This window comes from Carcharhinus amblyrhynchos, chromosome 24, assembly GCF_965287045.1.
Source record: "Carcharhinus amblyrhynchos chromosome 24, sCarAmb.v2.hapA, whole genome shotgun sequence".
NCBI classification, from domain to species: domain Eukaryota; kingdom Metazoa; phylum Chordata; class Chondrichthyes; order Carcharhiniformes; family Carcharhinidae; genus Carcharhinus; species Carcharhinus amblyrhynchos.
Window position 1 is genome coordinate 23,265,582 of NC_137347.1, and position 20,881 is coordinate 23,286,462.

Genomic DNA, 20,881 nt, shown 5'->3' on the forward strand with positions numbered 1-20,881 from the left:
TTGCCCATTTCAGAGGATAGTTAAGATTCAACCACATTGCTGTGGCTCTGGAGTCACATGTAAGCCAGACCAGGTAAGGATGGCAGATTTCCTCCCCTAAAAGGACATTAGTAAACCAGATGGGTTTTTACAACAATTAGCAATGGGTTCGTGGTCATATTTTAATTCCAGGTTTGTTGTTGAAATCAAATTTGCTGTAGTGGGAATTGAAGCCAGGTCCCCAACACCCCGAATCTAGTCTAGTGACAATACCACTGTCTTCCCATGTTTGGCTTTTATGATGAGAGCCTTTTTGCTGCTGTAAAGACTTAGAGATTTACTGATAGCTGTGAAAAAAATTGAGACGTTCCAATTATGCGCGAGAGGATGTTTGGAATAAATCTCTTTGAACCTAAATGCATTAATTACTTCCCCGAGCAACCAGTGAAGCAAAATAAGAGCTGATTTTTCTGCCCATTCTCTTGAAGAATGACGTTGGAAAGAGTAATCGGCTCTTTAAAGTATAAAGCTTGTGTTCGTCTAAAGTTTATTACCTGAAGCTGCTTTGTATGACTTGTAAAATAAAACGTACCATAAATCTATGTAACCAGCCACATGATAATGTCTGTGTTCAACTCACCATTCCCTCTGTATCTCCTGTGTAAGCATATGACTGTAAATTAGGAAAATCATTAGCCAGGGTTTCACTCTGAAAGGTATGCATTCCTGAGTTAAAAGGTACAATGTTTATTCACGGTATGGGAACCTGGCGCAAGCATTTAAAAAGGGAACGATAAGCAAAACAGCTCAAACTGTAACAAAGTTTGAGAACTGAGGACACACCTCTACATGTGTTAATTCCAGATTAACCAGAATATTATTGGACTAGCCTGTTGGTGTAGAGTGGATAACTGAGAGTCGGGACCTATGCAAGTATATAATGAAAACTAACAACAGTGACAACTTGGATTTATATAGCACCTTTTAACGTCATCAAATAATGTGTTATGGATCGAAACCTGGATGGTGCTGCCAAGCGACAGCATGTCTGTGTGTGAAATAGGAGGGGGGACAAAGAATATTGGGGGAACATCAGAGTTTTCAGTGCAGGAACAAAAAGAGGAGTCACTGCAGGTGACAGGAAGGATGCAAATGAAACCTGGCTAAGGCAGTGCCACCCAGCCAGGCAATGGTGGATTGGCACTTTGGCAGAATTTCGTGGTAACCTGTGCCAAAGGCTGTCAACAGACCTTGGAGGATGAAGAGAGAGTTTATTGCATCACAGCCACATAGGATGCTAATTGTGGCTTTGTCAAGAGCAGCTGCAATGATGGACAGAAACTGGAATAGAGGAATTCAAAAATAGAAGCTCCAAGGAAGCTGGGCACGGATTTGGGAAGTGACAACATATTCAATGATTTTTGAGAAAGGAATGTTTAAGATGGAGATGGTGTGCAACAACTGATGATCTAAAAAGTCTTCTTTCGGAAAATATGGGTGATGCTAGCAGAGTTGGAAGAGTTTAATGTTTATTTATTCATGTGACAAGTAGGCTTGCATTAACACTCCAATGAAGTTACTGTGAAAATCCTCTCCAGTACCTGTTCAAATACAATAAGCAAGAATTTAGCATGGCCAATGCACCCAACCAGCACATCTTTCGAACTGTGGGAGGAAACTGGAGCACCTGGAGGAAACCTAGGCAGACACGGGGAGAACATGCAGACTCCGCACAGACAGTGACCCAAGCCAGGAATTGAATCCAGGGCCTGCTGGTGCAGAGGTGGCAGTGCCAACTACTGTGCCACCATGCCGCTCTCGTTGTTGAGAGAGTGACAGTACTTGAGGAGTGAGCCATTGACACTGCCAGCTCACACTGGAGCCAGGAAGGGAAGTCAGTCAGTAGGGGAGGGGAACTAAAAGTGGGTCTCATCAACAAAATGAACACTGGGAGTACATGAGGGGAGAGACAGGAGGAAAACCATGTATTCCGGGCTAGGGAAAGGAGTAATCCAGGAATTTAGGTCTGGTGAGCGAGGGAACGGGAGGGAAGCAGCAACTGAGGCAACCAAATGGATGGAAATTGATCTTTAACAAAAATGTCCATGACCTCAGCGCACCTATTGTTGGAAGGGAGAAGTGATTTAGGAAAGCAGTTAGCAATGAACAGGCAAAGCTTCGTGGTATCTCTAAATTCCTGGATCATTTTTAGCAGCGTTGCCTGATACTGCTTCAAGTGATCCACCCAGACGTGGTGACAAATGGTTAAACCAGTTGTTAGCCAAAAATATTCATGTTTGCACCCCTTGGACTTAAGGGAGCAGAGATGAGAGAATCATAGAATCCCTACAGTGCAGAAGGAGGCCATTTGGCCCATTGAGTCTGCACTGACAACAATCCCACCTAGATCCTACTCTCAACCCCACATATTTACCCTGTTAATCCCCTGACAATAGGGTCAATTTACCCAGGCCAATTACCCTAACCCACACATCTTTGGACTGTGGGAGGAAACCGGAGCACCTAAAGGAAACCCACACAGACACGGGGAGAATGTGAGAGCTCTGCACACAGTGACCCGAGGCTGGAATCGAACATGGATCCCAGGCACTGTGAGGCAGCTGTGCTAACCACAGTGCTACCGGGATGCCTAAGATACACCACAGAGGAATGAAGAGGTGGTGAGAAAGTGAGAAATAGTTCTAGGTGATCATGGCCTCAAAGCTGCTGAGGAGGATGTAACTTAGCAAGTCTATAGCTGCTGAATTGAAGTTTTTTTTAGTTATTCATGGGACATGGGTGTTGCTGGCTGGCCAGCATTCATTGCCCATCCCTAGTTGCCCTTGGAGAGCAGTTACAAGTCAACCACATTGCTGTGGTTCAGGGCCAAAGAATAGATGGTTGGAAATTTGAATATAAATTGAGGGAGAGTTTTAATAATTCAGTGCTCTACCACAGCAACATCCTTGTTTTACTTCAAGGGTTTGAGGGCTGTGGTGCAGAGGGGAACATTCCTGCTTTAGACTGAACGGTTGGATGGACAGTGCATGCTTGAGATCGCCTGGCTGGCAGGTGAGTGAAGCTAACTATTCTGTGCTGCAGTTTAGTAATGTGGCTGAGAAAACTAGATCTGACCAGTTCTAACTAGCTTTGCCTTCTGACTCATCCTTGCTGCAAAAGCGTTGTGTTTTGACACACAGGTTATGCGATTTCAGTCTAGCTTTTAGAAAATTGTAATTGATGGGCGTCAGAATTCTGCAGCATGTGGTCAAATGTCAGTAACTATCAGGAAAGCGTTCACAAACCAGCCCATTTATTGTGCAAGTTTTGACAGGGGGCCTAAATTCGCTGTCTTTGACTGATAATATGCCCATAGTCTGCAACACTGTTAGCATGCCAACTTTGTGCTGTCTGCTGATTGATTTGAAGGATCTAGCCTATGCTAATCAGACTTGTTGGTTGGATGAATGAGTGGGGAATCAATACTGAGAGAGACTATGTGCTGGTAGTCAAGTGAGCAGTGAATTTGGCCTGTGAAAAGCGGAATAAAGCTCTTAAGGTTTTTGAATGCTTTGCCAGTGAAATAGTGGGGGAGGTGGAAAAGAGAAGAGATGCCCTATATCAGCAGGGGGTGCAGAAAGCTCTGAGACATGTGCTCAATCGTAGAGGTCAATGTCACAGGTCAAGCCCCAAGGACCTGAATGCGGCACCACAAAAAGTGCAATGACCTTCAATTAATGGTCAGGCATCTTTGAATGCTATATCCACCAACTTTACCACAAGTCACTGCTCAATTCATCGCATCCCCATAACCCTCAACTATCACTGTCAATCTGGACTCATATATCTGCACAGAGGCAACACGGTGGCACAGCAGTTAGCACTGTTGCCTCACAGTGCCAGGGACCTGGGTTTAATTCTGGCTTCGGGTCACCCTGGAGCTTGCACATTCTCCTCATGCCTGTGTGGGTTTCCTCCAAATGCTCTGGTTTCCTCCCACACTCCAGTCCGAAGATGTGCGGGTTAGGTTGATTGGCCATGCTAAATTGATCCTCCGTGTCAGGAGGATTAGCAGGGTAAATGCGTGGGGAGACGGGAACAGTGCCTGGGTAGGATTGTGGTCGATGCAAACTTGATGGGCTTGAATGGCCGCCTTCTGCACTGTAGGGATTCTATGTTTCTATATCCCCTTTGCCTGAATAGTGAGACCTGGACTGACCACCACCACCACCCCCCCCCCCAAAAGATATTGAGCCTCTGACCTCATTATAATGGAACTGATGTACTTGTGAAAACTGTGCCACTGCTAGCCTAGCAGTGGCCCTTAGGTAAGGAGGTCAAGTTAAGAGAAGACTGCACCTCGAATTGGGGGGATCAGGATCTGGGGATTCAGGGACCGGGCAGCACTAGACTCGGGATTAAGGGACCAGGGAATACTGAATTTGGGATTGAGGGTCAGTCCAGTCTCAGATTGGTGGTGAGTGTGGGGGTGGAGGGGGAGGTCTATAGGGAGGAGAACCAGAGTGATTTAGGAAGAGGTCCAATAGAGGTTATATCATCATTGAGGATTTGGGGCGGGAGGTGCAGTGCAGGGAGAATGTTGGATTGGCATTGATTGTTTCCATTTAACATGAGCTCAGGAGATTAGTTCATGATCTGGTAACTTACTGACCTTGATGGTTGTAGATGGCAGTAAATCTCAGCGCTATTTCTCGGAGAGCAGCCAGGAAACTAATCTTGGATTGAATAGTGATGGAGTTGCTTACATGCATTTGCTTCAGCTATGGGTAAAAGACGCAACTCGTTTTTTGAACTTTTCTTAGTGTGGTGTTGTGCTATATTGAGATCTCGGTATCCAAGATGGAAAACCAGTAAAACTGTCGGCTATGATTGTGATGAATGGCAGAGCAGTTTCGAAGGGCCAAAAGGCCTCCTCCTGCTGCTCCTATCTTCTATGTTTCAAACTGGCTCTGTTTGAACTGATCATGTACACCTCAAACTGGAATTCCAGTATTACTGATTTTTAATGGGATTTGAACTGTTGTCTTTTCTGAGGTAGACTAAGTAGCAAATTGCTGATTGCCTATACAGTTCAATTTCAAAATAAAATGTCGTGACTAGATTATTCACACATACCTTCATCATAGACTTGCTCATATTCTTAAATAATTGTTGAAGTAGGAATATGAGCAATGGCTCTATGGTCATGATATTAAATGTCTTTTGTTGGTGAAAATTGATTATCACAATGCACGTATACATTAACATGTAATTTTGGCTGATGCAACATTGCACTGCAAATTATTAATTTACAGACGTGCCCTATTTCCTCATTGTATGCTGCACATTATGTTAGCATCCTTTTGATATATCTTTACTTAAAGGTTATTTAACCATTCACATTCTCAGGTCCCTGGCTGCATGCAGTTGGTGCTGTTTTCAGTCCTTGAAAATCCCCACCTTGTTAGATTGTCAAGAGGAATGGACCATAATCTGCTTTTACAAATTGAAATGCCTCCCACTGAAAATGACTTAATTCATTCAATACGTTTGTTTTGAGAAATGTTGGTATTTCTACCACAAGCTTCTGAGCGATGGAATGTGCTGCTTCATTGAAATTTAGGGCAGCTGTTTGTAGTATTAAGATGTTCAGAGTTAATGTGTAGCTGGAGGAACAGCACGGGCCATGTGGCGATGTAAGAGTTACATTTCCAGGAGTCAGGAAAAAGAAATTTCATGGCTTAGCCTTAGACCGAGTAGAACCAGAGAACCCTAGAAAAGTTACGGTGCAGAAGGAGGCCATTCAGCCCATCGTGTCTGCACCAACTTCCGATAGAGCATCTTACCAGGTCCAACCCTTGCCCTTTTCCCATAATCACATGCATTTACCCCACTAATTCCCCTAATTTTTGGACACTAAAGGGGCAATTTAATATGGCCAATCCACTTAAACTGCACATCTTTGGACTGTGGGAGGAAACTGGAGCATCCAGAGGAAACCCATGCAGACCCAGAGAGAATGTGCAAACTCCACACAGGCAGTGAGCCAACCAGGAATCGAACCCAGGTCCCTGGAACTGTGAAGCAGTAGTGCTAACCAGTGTGCCACCGTGCCACACCTCTGTAAATGTTTCTGTCCATATATAGATCAGTTCTTGTTCAGACATACCTATGTCTCCATAACCATTTCTCAACCAGTGACAACTGGTGTGCGGCACTATTCTTCCTGAGCTGTTTCATCAAATGGAAAAAATGACGTGCATTTGTATAACATTTTACTTAACCACCAGATATCTTAAACCACATTAAAGTCACTGAGATACTTGTGAAATGTAACCATTGCTGTAATGTCAAAAAAGCAGCTGCCAATTTGTACACAGCCAACTCCCACAAACAGCAATGTGATAATGACCAGGATTTATTTTGTGATGTTGAATGCAGGAAAAATATTGGCCAGGTACTGGAGTAATGCCAGTATTCTTCTTTCAAATAATGATTGGTAATCTTTAATATCCATGAAAGGATGGCCAGGGCTTTGGTTTAATGTCTCAGACAATAAACAGCACCTCCTTCAATGCGGCATTCTCACTGTATTTGGGTGTCAGCCTTGACTTCTATGATCAAGCCCTAGTGTGTGACTTGAACTAGAACCTTGTCATTTAGAGGTGAGAGTGCTGCCTACCAAACCACAGTTCACTCAAACACAAAGGGCAGTATTCAATGGAGCTGATGAGTGTCTCATCCAAGAGCTGACGAGAAACCTGCGTCACCTCCTTGCAGGAATCATGTCCCATCAGGCAATTAACAGGCCAACAGTGGGCCTTGCACAGGATAAAGAACCTGGGGCAGAAGTCCTGCCATGACAGCTGCTGGCTAACCAGAAGTTGGCAGCTATACTGAATGGCAACGCCACTGGGGAAGTAATGGCTGCGGCTGGTACAACACCTACCTGAGTCCAGGTATTGCTGACACGGGATCCCAAGCCACCAGTGAATTATGGCAGGTGTGTATGGAGGTGTCAGAATCAAGGGCATGGGGGCACCCACTCCTTACCCATCCTTGATCAGGCACTGAGTGCCTCTAAGGAGGGAAACCCTCCTCCCCAAGAGTCCACAAGCAACCCCACATGGATTTACTTGCCATTCCCCTCCACATGGTGAGCTACCCCTCCCACTGCCACCAATGGCATTAATCCAATGGTGATACAATGAGGTCCTTAAGTGGGTAATAATTGCTGAGAGGGGCTTCAATTGGCATTGAGCTGAGTAATCAGGGTGGAACTGGGGAAGTGTTGGGGTTGTCATCCTGTCTATAAGTGGCCCCCACCTCCTGCCACCAACCCCTTTACAGGAAAGAGTATTAAATACCACCCTTAGTGATCAATCATCATGTGATTTATACAGCATCCTGTATAAGTTCACAAGGATCCTCACAGATAATCTGATGTTTTCTGAAAGGTATCTACATTCCAGTTACACTTGCTGTGCTATTTCATTAAAATTGCTGCCCATTCTGAGTTTTTTTTACTTTCCCTTTGTGAGTAAAAATGGTTTTGAATTGGAGTAATCTGGAATTAATTCTGTTTTCCCTCAAACTATCAGAGGCAACGCCAGGCCTCTGTCCAGTCCATTAATCAGAACAAGTTCCTGAAGAACTACACATGCATCTGCTGGCATTTTCAAAATTTCATTGCCATAGTTACTAACAAAAAGGGGGAATCTTTCCCAGTGCAAGATAATGACATAGCTAAAGCAAAGAAGGTGTTTCCTCTGGGGAAGCTGAAGACAGACAAGTTCATCGTTCTTTAAGCTAATCCATTTTTATTATTACAAATTGTCCACCTGCACCCAAAACCTGATTATCCAATAAAATAGCCATTATCCTTTCGGCAGTAAATCAGCCCTCACTCAATTGAAAGCTCCACAGAAGTCAGTTGACAGGGTTAAGTTGAATGCTGGTAAAACTGAAACATTTAAAAATATAATTTATCCCATTATCTTAATATTTACATTCCATTCAATCCCTAATAATAATGGAAAGGTTCAGTCATGATAGAGTTGGTTTGCATATGAATAGAATGTTATCTCTTCTTTCAAAGTTGATGTGTATACTGAGCTTGGTTTCTTTCCAGAAAGGTGCTTGTATGAATTGAGGTCTTTGTTAAAGTATTAATATTGCTCAGGTAGATTCAACAATGGGAAACTTTTCAGTGATACATCTGCTCTGGCCATACAAAGTTAAATTCGCATGTCCCTATGCAGAGCTTCATTTAATGGGATGTGGATTTGAGGGCCATGGATTTTCATGGAGTTGGGTTGACTTGGAAGCCTTTTTAAAAGGTGGGCAGGTCCTGAATCCAATCCCATTTCTGGGCTGTCTTAATTTAGAGGAGCGCCTTTTAAGGTTATGACCTATGTCCTGTTGAAAGCCCACATACAGCACTCCATTGGCCAGCTCCATTGTGGTGATAAGCATTTCCTTCACCTCTCTCTTCAATTTTCATCAAGCCTGGCCAAGTTTTTAAGAAGCCATGGTTCACAGCCCATTAAGGAGTCACGAAACTATGTCTGAGGACACTTTTTAACAGCTAAGTGCAAAAGTTTCCCCTTATGCCTCTTATGCAAACTGAAGCCCTTCCAACCACCACCATATCCCATATGCCTAGTTCTGCCCTTCCAACCACCACCATATCTCCTCATGCTCCCATGCTAAGTTGCACTTCCCACTCTGCCCAATGTCCCTTCATGCTCCCTATGCTAAGTTCTGGCACTTCCATGCCCATTGCCTCGCTACACACTTTCTGAACAACATAGAATTTCATGGTATCTGTTTTTTAAAAAAAATGTAGTCCATTGATGAATTACTCCTATGCAAGAAAAGTCCACACAGAAATCTAATAAAAGTGTCAATCATCCAGCCCTTTTTGAAGTTTCAAAAAACACAAACTCATGAAACCACTTAACTTATGCCAACAAACTGTCAATCAAACAATGTTTTCTTGGAGAGCAGGTTTTCTGTTATTCTAATAGATATCTGGGCTCTCAAACAAGCAAACATAAGGTGTCTTGGCTAAGAACCCTGGTAGCTATTAAATCACAAGAACACCTTGGAGTATCCGAACTTTGTGGTCAATTTCACAATGGGTTGTTGACATTGGTTGCAAGTGTTTGTGATTTATGAAATTTCAAAGGGTTTAGAAAATTGATATTTTTATTAGCTTGCTGTCTAAATTTTTTCACAGGAAAAATGTGTTTCAATGGATTTCATTTTTTTTAAGCTTTTTTTGATGTATTTATTTTACACATACTGCTACACACTATGCTGCATATTTGCCCACTACACTTGGCAGAGAATCAATGAGTTTGGAGGTGCCAGAGCTTAGCATAAATGGTATGAGGGGTCGGAGGGGTAGGTGGGGGCATGGGGTGGCAAGCATAGAGCATGAGGAGTGTTTGGAGAGCGAAAGCGATGTGAGGGCTGGAGGACCTTTTGCGTTTTTCATTCACTTAGAGGCACAGAGGTGTGCCTTTTAAACAACCCTGTCTAGTACCTGGCAGCCCCAATGCCTGGCCTGACTTCAGCTCACACCTGGCTACCAGCAACGAAGATATCCTGGTGGGTACTCGCTCCTGAGGCAGGCTGGCCATGTTGGGAATTTTCCTGATTGTTCCACCCCACCCCAAAGATGGGAATTCAGGCTGAGCAGGGTATTGTTATCCTTGTCGCTGACCTGCATTCCTTTTGAATTTGACTCCCATGAGGGTCAGTGGATCGGGAACATTACCTTGTGATGTAATGCGCCTTCGCATCTCACATTGTACAAACGCTGACATTTTGTTTCTCAAAAATGGAAAATAACATTACTTCAATAAATGTATACCACACAGTCTATTTTCTTTTTAAGGAAAATAGAAAGAAGATCATTTCTATTTTAAACATAAAAGCTAAGGGACTGTTTCAGTATTAGGACTTGTGTGATGATCAAACCCAATGGTTTACAGTTTTCATAGAATAATGGTTGGATCAACAAAATTCCATCATCAAAAATTCCATATTAAATAAAAATTCCAATAAAAACTGAATTTAACATTTGTAGTCTTTTGAAATACCAACTCAAAATATGGAGTATGATGCCCAACAAGTTAATAATTTCACATTGATATAAAGGGGAGCTACCTCATTCACTCTTAATAGAAACCGTGGAATCCCTACAGTGCAGAAGGAGGTCATTTGGCCCATCGAGCCTGCACCAACAACAATCCTACCCAAGCCCTATTCCTTCAATGCTACATATTTACCCCTCTAACCCCCCTAATCTATGCATCCCAAGATGCTAAGGGGCAATTTAGCATAGCTAATGCACCTAACCCACACATCTTTGAACTGTGGGAGGAAATGGGAGCACCAGGAGAAAATCCACGCAGACATGGAAAGAACATTCAAATTCCACACAGACATCGGCCCAAGCTGGGAATTGAATGCAGGTCCCTGGAGCTGGGAGGCAGTAGTGCTTGCCACTGTGTTGCCCATGTGGCTCAGATAATAGTGTTTCAACTTCACTACTGGAACTCTTGATGAGGAACAACCTGTTTTTGGCACTGTGTACAAGGGCAAGACTTCAACCAGTCTGGAATCCTAGCAAAGTCCTTTCCTTTTAAACATAATTTAATGAGTCAAATACAATTTTACCACAACAAAAACAGAAAATGCTGGAACGTTTTGTTGAAGGGTCATCCAGTCTCTCAAAGTTGACTCAATTCTCTCACCGCAGATGCTGTCAGACCTGCTGAGATTTTCCAGCATTTTCTGTTTTTGGTTCAGATTCCAGCATTCACAGTATTTTGCCTTTGACAAATTTCTTATATACGTCTATGGCGTCATTGCACTGAGCAAGATAAAATCTTTCCCAGATGTGGTTGAACCTTATGATGGAACTGGCTCATTTTGATTCAATTAAAGTTAACGGTTTTTTGAAGTATGTAAGTGTTTCGGACCATCTGTTTAATGTCAGCTGGATGTGCGATTACGGTAAGCCTGCAAACTCCGAATCTAAAACCGATGCACATATCGGGCCCATCAGCTCTGATTCATTCATTTGTGAGAATACTGCAGTGATGAAAATGATCATTGCAACTCAACCAGTTAATATCTAATTAATGATCCTAGGATTTAAACAAACGTGCTATTTTAAACTATGTAGTCAAAAGAGGGACTAGAATCAGAATATTAATCTGAAGTAAAGTTTTCATGCAAAAGCATACAGGAATTGGAAATAAAAACAGGAAATGCTGGAAATATTCAGGTCTGGCCCTTCCCCATCTATGGAGGGGAAATTGACCTCTTACCAGAACTGTCCGTCGGTTTATCTGCCTCTTGTTTTACCATATGGAAGTAGAGACCACAAGTAGCACAGTAACGTGCCTGTTGATGACAGAAGCACAGTAAGAAGTCTCACAACACCAGGTTAAAATACAACAGGTTTGTTTGGTAGCAAAAGCCACTAGCTTTCGGAGCGCTGCCCCTTCGTCAGGTGAGTGGGAGTTCTATTCACAAACAGGGCATATAAAGACTCAAACTCAGTTTACAAAATAATGATTGGAATGCGAGTCTTTACAGGTAATCAAGTGTTCAAGATACAGACAATGTGAGTGGAGAGAGCGTTAAGCACAGGTTAAAGAAATGTGTATTGTCTCCAGCCAGGACAGTTAGTGAGATTTTAAAAGTCCAGGCAAGTTGTGGGGGTTACAGCTGGATCTTGGGTTCATGGATGGGAGGCTGGTTTGAGTGATGGACTGGGCTACATTCGCAACCCTTTTTGTAGTTTCTTATGGTCCTGGTCAGAGCAGGAGCCATACTAAGCTGTGATATATCCAGAAAGGATAACCCAAAGCACTTTGCATGGACCACGTTTAAAATGTTGTTTCTGTTGTAACACAAACAAACACAACAGCCACGTTATCATTAGTGAAACCATGTCTTAAGCAATGAGATAACTTTGGCAGCCATGGTTACGGGATAAATGCTAAGCGGGTATTTCTTTTCTGGTAGTCTAATAGGATTGCTCATGTTCACCTGAGGGCAGAGAGGGCCTTAGTTTAATGTCTCACGCATAAGGCAGTGCTTCCTTAGGACTGCATTGGAATGTCAGGCTAGATGTGCTGGAGAGAAATTTCAACACACAACCTTCTGTCTCACAGACAGACCACTGAGCCAAGGCTGACACTTGCAGAAAAAGATTTTCTTTCCCTGCTGTGGATGATTTGCCAGCAGTTAATGAAGTTTTTAAATATAAGGATACATTTAAAATTCCCAAATGGCACATTTTCAATTAAACTATTCTCTATGTGCTATTTGGAAATTCATTTTTCCCCCTTTTTAATAGACTTTTTAAAAATCCACATTCATTAGAAACTTGAAATGCTGGAAATTGCTTTGAATGATTTGTCATAACGCATTCACTCCTGACTGAAGGAAAATCAATCAGTGTGAGTAAAAGAATATTCAGTTCAAGATATAAACCTATCGTTTCCATTGTTGCAATTACTTATTTTTGCATATCATTGGCATTTATGCTGACCAGTTTCAGCTTTCACTCAGAGTTGCTATAGTGTAGAAGGAGGCCATTTGGCCCATCATGTTTGTGTCAGCTTTCCAAAACGAGCATTGTGACTTGATGCCATTGCCCTGCCTGTTCCCCGTACCCCTGCTCGTTGTTTCCATTTGCTGAAGTCAGTGGTCAGCTTTTGCTGGTATTCTAGGTTAGTGTGTAAGCTTTATCATTTCCCATTCCTCACTGGTGACAGATTTAAGCCATGGCTTTAATGATGCTGTAAAGATTTTCAGTTCATGGGATTAGTTTTAAAATGTAAAAAATGTTTTTGCTTTTAGGCCTTTCATTTTATTGGCCTTGCTAAAATATATGTTGCTAATTTTAACTTAGCAATAGCTGCGGGAGAATTTAAGTTCTCTGGCAGTCAAACTAATTATTTATTTAAAAATGAGTTTTTAAATGAAGTGTTGACTCTCCCTTTAACTGCTGAACAATTATCTCAGGTGGCTGTTGTGGTCAGTTATTTGGTAAGGCTTGTATAGTAGGATAGTAGAGCTTCTGCCTGGGACATCTGTTGCATTTTACATCATGTCTTAAATTGGTTTATGCCACAGTCTAATTAGTGTTCCATTTGCTTCTACTGAAAATTCTTGTGAGTCATTGTTTAAACAACTGTCAGGGTTGCCTGCTACTGTTCCTTTTATTAAGGGGAAAAAACCCTCTTGTGGGGTAGTGGGATAGGGTAGCATCACCTGCTCAATCCAAATGCTGCTGCTTTGCCTCATGTGTCAGCAGCTGGCACTTTGTCATCTGAGTCAGAAGATTATGGTTTCCAGTCTTGCTCCAGGATCAAAATTGACACTCCAATGAGGATGTTCTCTCCTGTTAAACATAATGGCAGGAACCCTACCACCACCCCGCCATGGAATCAGCATGGGCGAGGGTCTAACAATGGAAATCTCCGCTGGCCTTGGGCAGGAATTCCTGGTCTCGCCCGAGCAAGGTCATAAAATCCCGTCCCAATGTCTTTTGAATGAGATGCGAAAGTGTGGCCCCATCTGCTCTTTCACATTGCTGTAAAAGATTCCATGGTGTTATCTCAAAGGAGAGCAAAGTAGTTCTTCCTAAAGTCAATAGTTTCCCTCAATCGACAAAGAAAAACATTATTATGGGATAAGCAGAAATCATTATCACATTTTTGTCTGAGAGTTTGCCGTGTGCAAATTGGTTTCCATGTTTCTGACATTACAATAATGACTACACTTCAAAAATACTTAACTGGCTGGAAGGAGCTTTGGGATGTGCAGTGGTCATGAAGGATGCTATACAAAGACAGGAATTCTACCTGGAGAATGTGTCCTAGGACGGATATGTGATGTGCTTCCCACTCTGGACGCTAGCAGGAAAGCATGCCAAACCTTCCAGCCCCAACCTTATTAATTATGCAACGGTATTCTGCACCATATTCCATGGTGGGGTAGGCCTGATGGCATGTAGTCTGCCATCTTATCGGGGTGCCATATTGAAAAGGCATCACTGATCTTCTGTTGAATACAGAAAGTAGACCTCCTGCAAATGAAGCGGGATTTACGTGACCATTCTGAAGCTGGAAGATGGACTCGTCCAAGGAACTGAGTCTGGAACTTTCACCTATAGATGCTCCCCTTGTGGTGTTCTGGGGTCTGTGGTCAGCCTCCATCCTGAACGCCGGGTGCAACTCCATGCATCGTTCAGTGGAGTACCAACATCTGTAAGCCATGTTTCTCCAAACATGTTTTGTGTGGTATGTTTTCCCACTGGCACCGCAGAGAATCAGGCACGGGGTCAGGACTTCATCTCCATCCCATTAGTGAGATGCAAATGAGGTTCACACCGGCCTCCTTCGGGTTTCCTGATCTGCCACGGTGCCAGCAGAAGCATGAAAGTAAATTCTCACTGGCATAAAAGCAATTTTTGGACTTCTCGTCTAATTCTATGCCCAACCCATCGGCCCACCGTGTGTGTCTGTGTGCGTGCGTGCGCGTGTGTGTGTGTAAGTGAGTATAATATTGTAAGATAGAGGTCAACAGGACAATCATGCAGGGCCAATTTCAGTTTAAGGAATGGAGCAAAAATTCAAATGGTGTATCGACTGAGTCAGGAGGGAGGAATAATAAAAGGATAAGATTGTATAAAGCTGAAATGAGAATTCTTTACACAAGTACATGGAGTGTAAGGAACAAACTGAGCTGCAGGCACAAATCCACATTGATAACTATGATATAGGAGCCATTACTGAGACACTGCTGCAGAATGGTCCAGGCCGGCAACTAAACATTCCTGATTATATGGTATACAAGAGGGATAGAGAAAAAGGCAGAAGGGGTGGAGTAGCAATTCTGATCAATAACAGAATCACTTCTATGGTGAGGGTAAATGTAATTAGGGGAAAATATCCAGTATAGAGCCTGTGGGTGGAACTGAGGAATCATTGAACCCATGGCGGGGGAAGGCACTTTTAATAATTCCACCCAAAGTCTTCCAGTCTTGGCTGGAAATCTCCGATGTTGCATGCCTCATCCCCACTTCCAGCGAGAACGGAAAATCTGGCACTCTGCCAAATCTCCATTCACCACAGCGGGACCGGAGAATCCCAGCCACCATGAGGACAGAGAATTCCAGCCCTTGTGTCTTTTAAACCATTGCTAAAGTATTATCCAGGATGGGAAGGTTATTCCATGCTTTTTGCACCAATTTAATTTAATAAAACTGTAAATACGTGTAATCTTAGCATGCTGTCATCAGCATAAAGAAATTTGGTTTATATCTCTATTACAAAAAATAAAATTGGGTTAAACCTCACATTGTGCTACCTGCCTGTGAAACTGCCCAAAGTCCGGCACAGTTCTTTCCTTCCCTAAGCAAAAAAAAATTGCCAATAACTATTTCTTCGCGTTGCTCTGTTGATCATACAGGAAAAATAGGACTTATTCTGAAATGAGATGCTAGTCTAAAAAAATTTAAACATGACTGATTCACTGTTGGCAAAGGGACTTATTTAAATATGGTAATAATAATTTTAAACAGTATGCATTGATGAATTTAAAATAACGACTTTGTGGTACAGTGCCATTAAGCACTAACAGCACAAAAAGCCCATGACAGCTTTTTTATATATAAAATTACACCCCAGGATTCAAGTGTGTTGGAGTAGGACTTCACAAAACACATATTTAATGCAAAGTGAAATTTTGAGATCAGAATGTCAGTAAACAAAGTCCAACTTGATTGAGTATTTGTTGCAATGAATTTTGAAATCTTGGACCGTGCACTGTAACACTGAGGTTTCTGAGCCAGTGAGCAACTTAATGAAGTGTTTATGAAATTCCTTGCAGACTTTAACTCTTTAGATGCATGTTCATCAAAAAGAAAGTTCAGACCAGTATTCTTATTTCCCTGTTTTCTGGTGTTCCATTCTAAGGTATATATGATCAGTTCAGACCAATATTCTTCACTCCCTGTTTTACTGTGTTTTTCCTTCTGGGGTGTGGTATTTGTTATGCTACAGTGTGGGGTGGGACTGAAGGTCAGCTCCAGGAGGTGAACATCAGCTGTAACTGAGTATTTGAATTACAAGAGCTTGCCAGACATAATTCCTGGAACCAGACGTTCCATTTTTTTATGGGTATGAAGGGATAAAGCCCAGGCTGATCTCCCTGGTAAATCTCCTTAGAATTGTGTAAGATAAATAAGCGGTAAGCAGAGTATTGTGATCAACAGTATGCAAACCAATCGCATGAACTATTGATGCAGTGAAATCTTGCCTTCTAATCACCACTGAACAGGGACCTAAACCAATTTATCCAACTCTTTTCTAATGGCAACTTCAATAATCCATGCTTTAATCTGTTGTCAAAATAAGGAGCAAATCCATTGCTTTAATCTGGATCATTATTTTTCTTTGTGTGTGGTGTGTGTCTGCCATACAGAACCACCTCCCTGCACTCTCTCCTTTCATTCTCCCCTATATACCCCATGAACATTATGATTTGTCTGTATAGCACACAGGAAACAATACTTTTTGCTGTATACCAATGCATGTGAAAATAATAAATCAAATCAAAATCAGAAGGGAGATCTGTGCACGTGCTGTACAGTTATTTTGATCTGTACATCCTAATAAATGAGAAGGAGGGCAAACAACAAGAAATCCACAATGTCATTTGTACAAACCCTAGCAAGATACATTCCGCTGGAGTTCTGCAGTTTTTAATAAATGAATTAATTTGAAGGCACCAGATATTCAATTCCACAGAATCTCATTATTCATCGTGGGAGAGAAAACTAGCCAACCATCTCTTCAGCAGATAATGCAAATTGACAGATATTTGAAAGTGCTCAGGCTGTAGTCAAGTCAAAATCAAACTGCCCTGTTAGTCCTAGACTGGGACTTAATCTCCAAGCCTTGTGAAAAGGAAAAAGAGGCAGGTATCTTTTACACCAAGTTGGCATGCACTTTATGCTGTCTTGGGATTTCCAGGGTTACTTGGAAAGTGGGCTGATTCTGATGCCAGGCGGAGGATGAGAGCAGCCATGGGACCGAGTTAAGACTGTGAATTTCAGCTCTCGTACTCATCTCTTTGGGAGCCTAGATGCTTCACTATTGTTCAGTTCAAGGGTTACAGGGACTAAGGCAAGGAAAGTCTAAGTGGAACTATCTTTTGCTGGCTCTACAACATATTTTGGGCCTAAAAGCCTTCTGGATGCTGTTGTCCAAACATTTTCTATTTCCCAACCCAAGTGCAAGCACACTGTGCAGATGGCCTGAGTGCCAAGCTTGGCACTCTGAGGTCTGAATCGACTAAGTACACCTTGAATAGACTCTCCCATCCACTACCTGCCAAGGTGGGGGGGAGTATCGACATAGGGTATGGCTTCTTTTTGATCTGTTTGCAATGCCTAATCAGCATTTGTGGGGAGACTCGAGTATTTTCTTTTTCAACAAAACAAGATTCTTTCTGAAAAAATGTTGACAACCAAAGCCCAAAATCCTTTATTGCAAGGGAGATGGAGCATAAAAGTAGGAGAGTCTTGTTACAACTATACAGGTCATTGTTGGGACTACTATGTAGCATGTGCAGTTTTGGACACCTTACTGGAGGAGGGGTGTACATGCTTTGGAGGCAGTTCAGAAAAAGGGTGAAGGGGTTTGCTTTATGAGGAAAGGCTGAAAGAGTTTGGCCTATATTCATTGGAGTTTGAGGGATGAAGGCTGATCCTATTTAAACATAAAGGATTATGAGGGACAGGCTGGATCCACACCTACCCCCATATACCCCCCACCCCGGCCTGTAAATGAGTTGGGTCATTGAATGTATTCAGGGCTGAGTTAAGCATATTTCTGATTGACAAGGGAGTTATGGATTATGGGGGACAGGCTTGAAAGTGAAGTTAAGGTTACATCAGATTAATCATGATCATCTTGACCTATGGAACAGTCTCAAGGGCTGGATGGCCTCAGTCTGCTCCACTTTCACATGTTCTTCCTCCATCCGATCTCCTGACCCAAAACTAATTGTAAGAACTGTGTAGATGATTCTATTCATGGGTGGATATTTAGACAAGGGGACATAATTTGTTGTTCCAGGGCATTGAACAGCATTTGCTGTTAGTTACATTTGCTCTTGAATGTTTAAGTTCTTTCTAATTTTGCGTCGCAAGTTGTTGAAAGTCCAAACCGTTAACTTAATAAGGAAAAGCAGGAATCTGGGCCCTGATTGATTAGGGTAAGCAGCTGTGTACCTCCTTAACCAATTAGATTGAAGAATTGAGAAATAAACAACCAGGAATAAATTTGCCCGTTCTAATTTACAATTCCACATCAGATCAGATATATGAGGAGAAATAGAGAGGGGGCAAAAAGAGAGAACGATAAAGGACAAAAAGGAAATTTTTTTAAAAAATTACAGATATTTGACACAGGTCTCCAGCAACAATTAAAACCTGAAGGAAAGACTGTACTCTTCTAATAGTTAATTTTCACTGCCAGAGTCCAATTTGGCACTGATGGATGCTTCACTTCATTGGAAGAGTACTTAGATTTGAAGTGATATGTCTTTATGTTTCTGTATTGCATGTAGCTTGTTTCTCCTGCGCAAATGCAAGAACGTTATGTTGTTAAGTGTATTCAGCAATGAGCCAGATGTCATTTTCATGAAGCTGACTCTTAGATGCCCTTGTCTCTCACCAGAAGTGGATGTACCATTTGTGTATAAGTAACAGGAAGTGCCATTAGTCCTGACCATTATTTTGACAGTAATGACCCAACTCATTTAGATAGGGAGGTGAGTGGGATCCAGCCCTCTCTCATAATCCTTTATGTTTAAATAAGATCAGCCCTCATCCTCCAAACTCCAATGAAAATAGGCCAAACTCATTCAACCTTAAGTAACATGTCCAAAACTGCACGTGGTACATCTCAACAATGACCTGTACAGCTGTAACAAGACTTCTTTAACTTCTTATCCTGTTGGTTAAAGAACAGCATCTGGAACATCAAAGGAAAGCATCCAATTACATTTCCTTATGCAAAACTAAGCCTGAAACGCCCACAAAATTCTTTACAGATGACCAAAAAAGGTGCTCGATGTCCCACTACTGTATTATAGTACGTACTTAAACTTGTAGATGTGTACAGTGTTTACAGGTTTCACAGGATTAGTGGGTCAGCCACGAGTAATTCCAGCTTAAACATTCCACTCTTTGTTGTCTAAGTAAGCAGCGGCTTGCAATACATGTCACTTATATCAGGTAATTGAGTGGGAATGTCTACTACACATCAACAGACCAAAGCACCTCTCTGGCATTGAGCTGACTAAATTGGTCTCCTTTTTCCCCACCTAGGTGTGATCACCTGAGCGAGGATGGGTAAGCAGAATAGTAAACTGCGACCCGAAGTCCTTCAGGACCTCCGAGAGAACACAGAATTCACCGACCACGAGCTCCAGGAATGGTACAAAGGCTTCCTGAAAGACTGCCCGAGTGGAAATCTAACTGTTGATGAATTTAAGAAAATATATGCAAATTTCTTCCCCTACGGCGACGCCTCCAAGTTCGCAGAGCACGTGTTCCGCACCTTTGACACCAATGCTGATGGAACCATTGATTTTCGAGAATTTATTATTGCGCTGAGTGTCACATCCCGTGGCAAGCTGGAGCAGAAGTTGAAGTGGGCATTCAGCATGTATGACCTGGATGGGAACGGGTACATCAGTCGAGATGAAATGCTAGAAATTGTACAGGTAGGAGTGTTACTGATCCAATACTATCAAGGTTAATTCAGAGTTACTAGTGTTTGAAAATGTCACAAGTAATCAATTGGCAAATGGAAGTCTTTTCAATCTGTTGGAAAGGTTTGATGTAAGCCGCTTGCTTGAAGCTATGATGTTCCATTATTCTTTAATGAAGAAGGATTGTCAGTCTTTTCACTAATTGTCCAATGATCTTAAAAAAATTAAAGTTTATTTGTCATAAGTAAGGCTTACATTAATACTGCAATGAAGTTACTGTGAAATCCTGGTAGTTGTCACACTCCGGCGCCTGTTCGGGTCAATGCACCCAACCCAGCACGTCTTTCAGACTGTGGGAGAAAACCGGAACACCCGGAGGAAACCCACGTAGACGGTGGGAGAACGTGCAGACTCCGCACAGTGATCCGAGCCAGGAATCAAACCCAGGTCCCTGGTGTTGTGAGGTAGCAATGTTAACTACTGTGGCACCGTGCCACTGAGGACGTTATTCCAGTAAATTTGCGTTTGTATACAAATGTTTTTTTCTTCCCCCAAAATCTCAAACGTCAAAAGACTTTTTTTTAAAAATATTTACATTTGAACTGAATCCTGTTTTGGTGGGTAGCATTATTCTAATGTAACTCCTTCGCTTTTCCAACCAAGGTTTGGGAGCAGACTTTGTAATTGCACTGTTTCCATTCACATTTCATAATTACTGCGCCTCATCACAACTGAGTCATGAGGTGCTCAGTGAACTGGTTGTGCAACTGGCCCTTTGATATTATGTTAAAATGAGTAGCAATGGGTCCACACAATCCAATGCACATTTAATTTTTTTAAAAATGGGTTGATTGTGTCCTCATTGACGCAAAGGAGACCAGTGACATTGTTCAGCATCAAGCACAAACAACTTGGGTTGACAGTACAAGAGGTGCTAGACAAGCCTCCATTTTAGGGTAGTCAACCCGTCAGGATTGGCCTGGAGTCTTCCAGGAACTGAAGATCAATCTCCAGGATACTGTTACATGCAACCATGGAGGTCAAACAACAAATAGATTTTTTTCCCCTTCATTTTCTTGGAACA

At 42.3% G+C, this 20,881-nt stretch overlaps 1 protein-coding gene across 1 annotated transcript in view; it reads left to right on the forward strand.

Annotated features, from left to right (window-relative positions):
• LOC145357780 (hippocalcin-like protein 1) overlaps positions 1 to 20,881 on the forward strand; it is a 135,464-nt gene that overhangs the window by 72,675 nt on the left and 41,908 nt on the right. The window contains exon 3 of the mRNA XM_080211261.1: positions 19,412 to 19,809. Coding sequence (XP_080067387.1) covers positions 19,432 to 19,809 — 378 coding nt within the window. The 5' untranslated portion in view covers positions 19,412 to 19,431. The remainder of the gene's footprint in view (positions 1 to 19,411; positions 19,810 to 20,881) is intronic.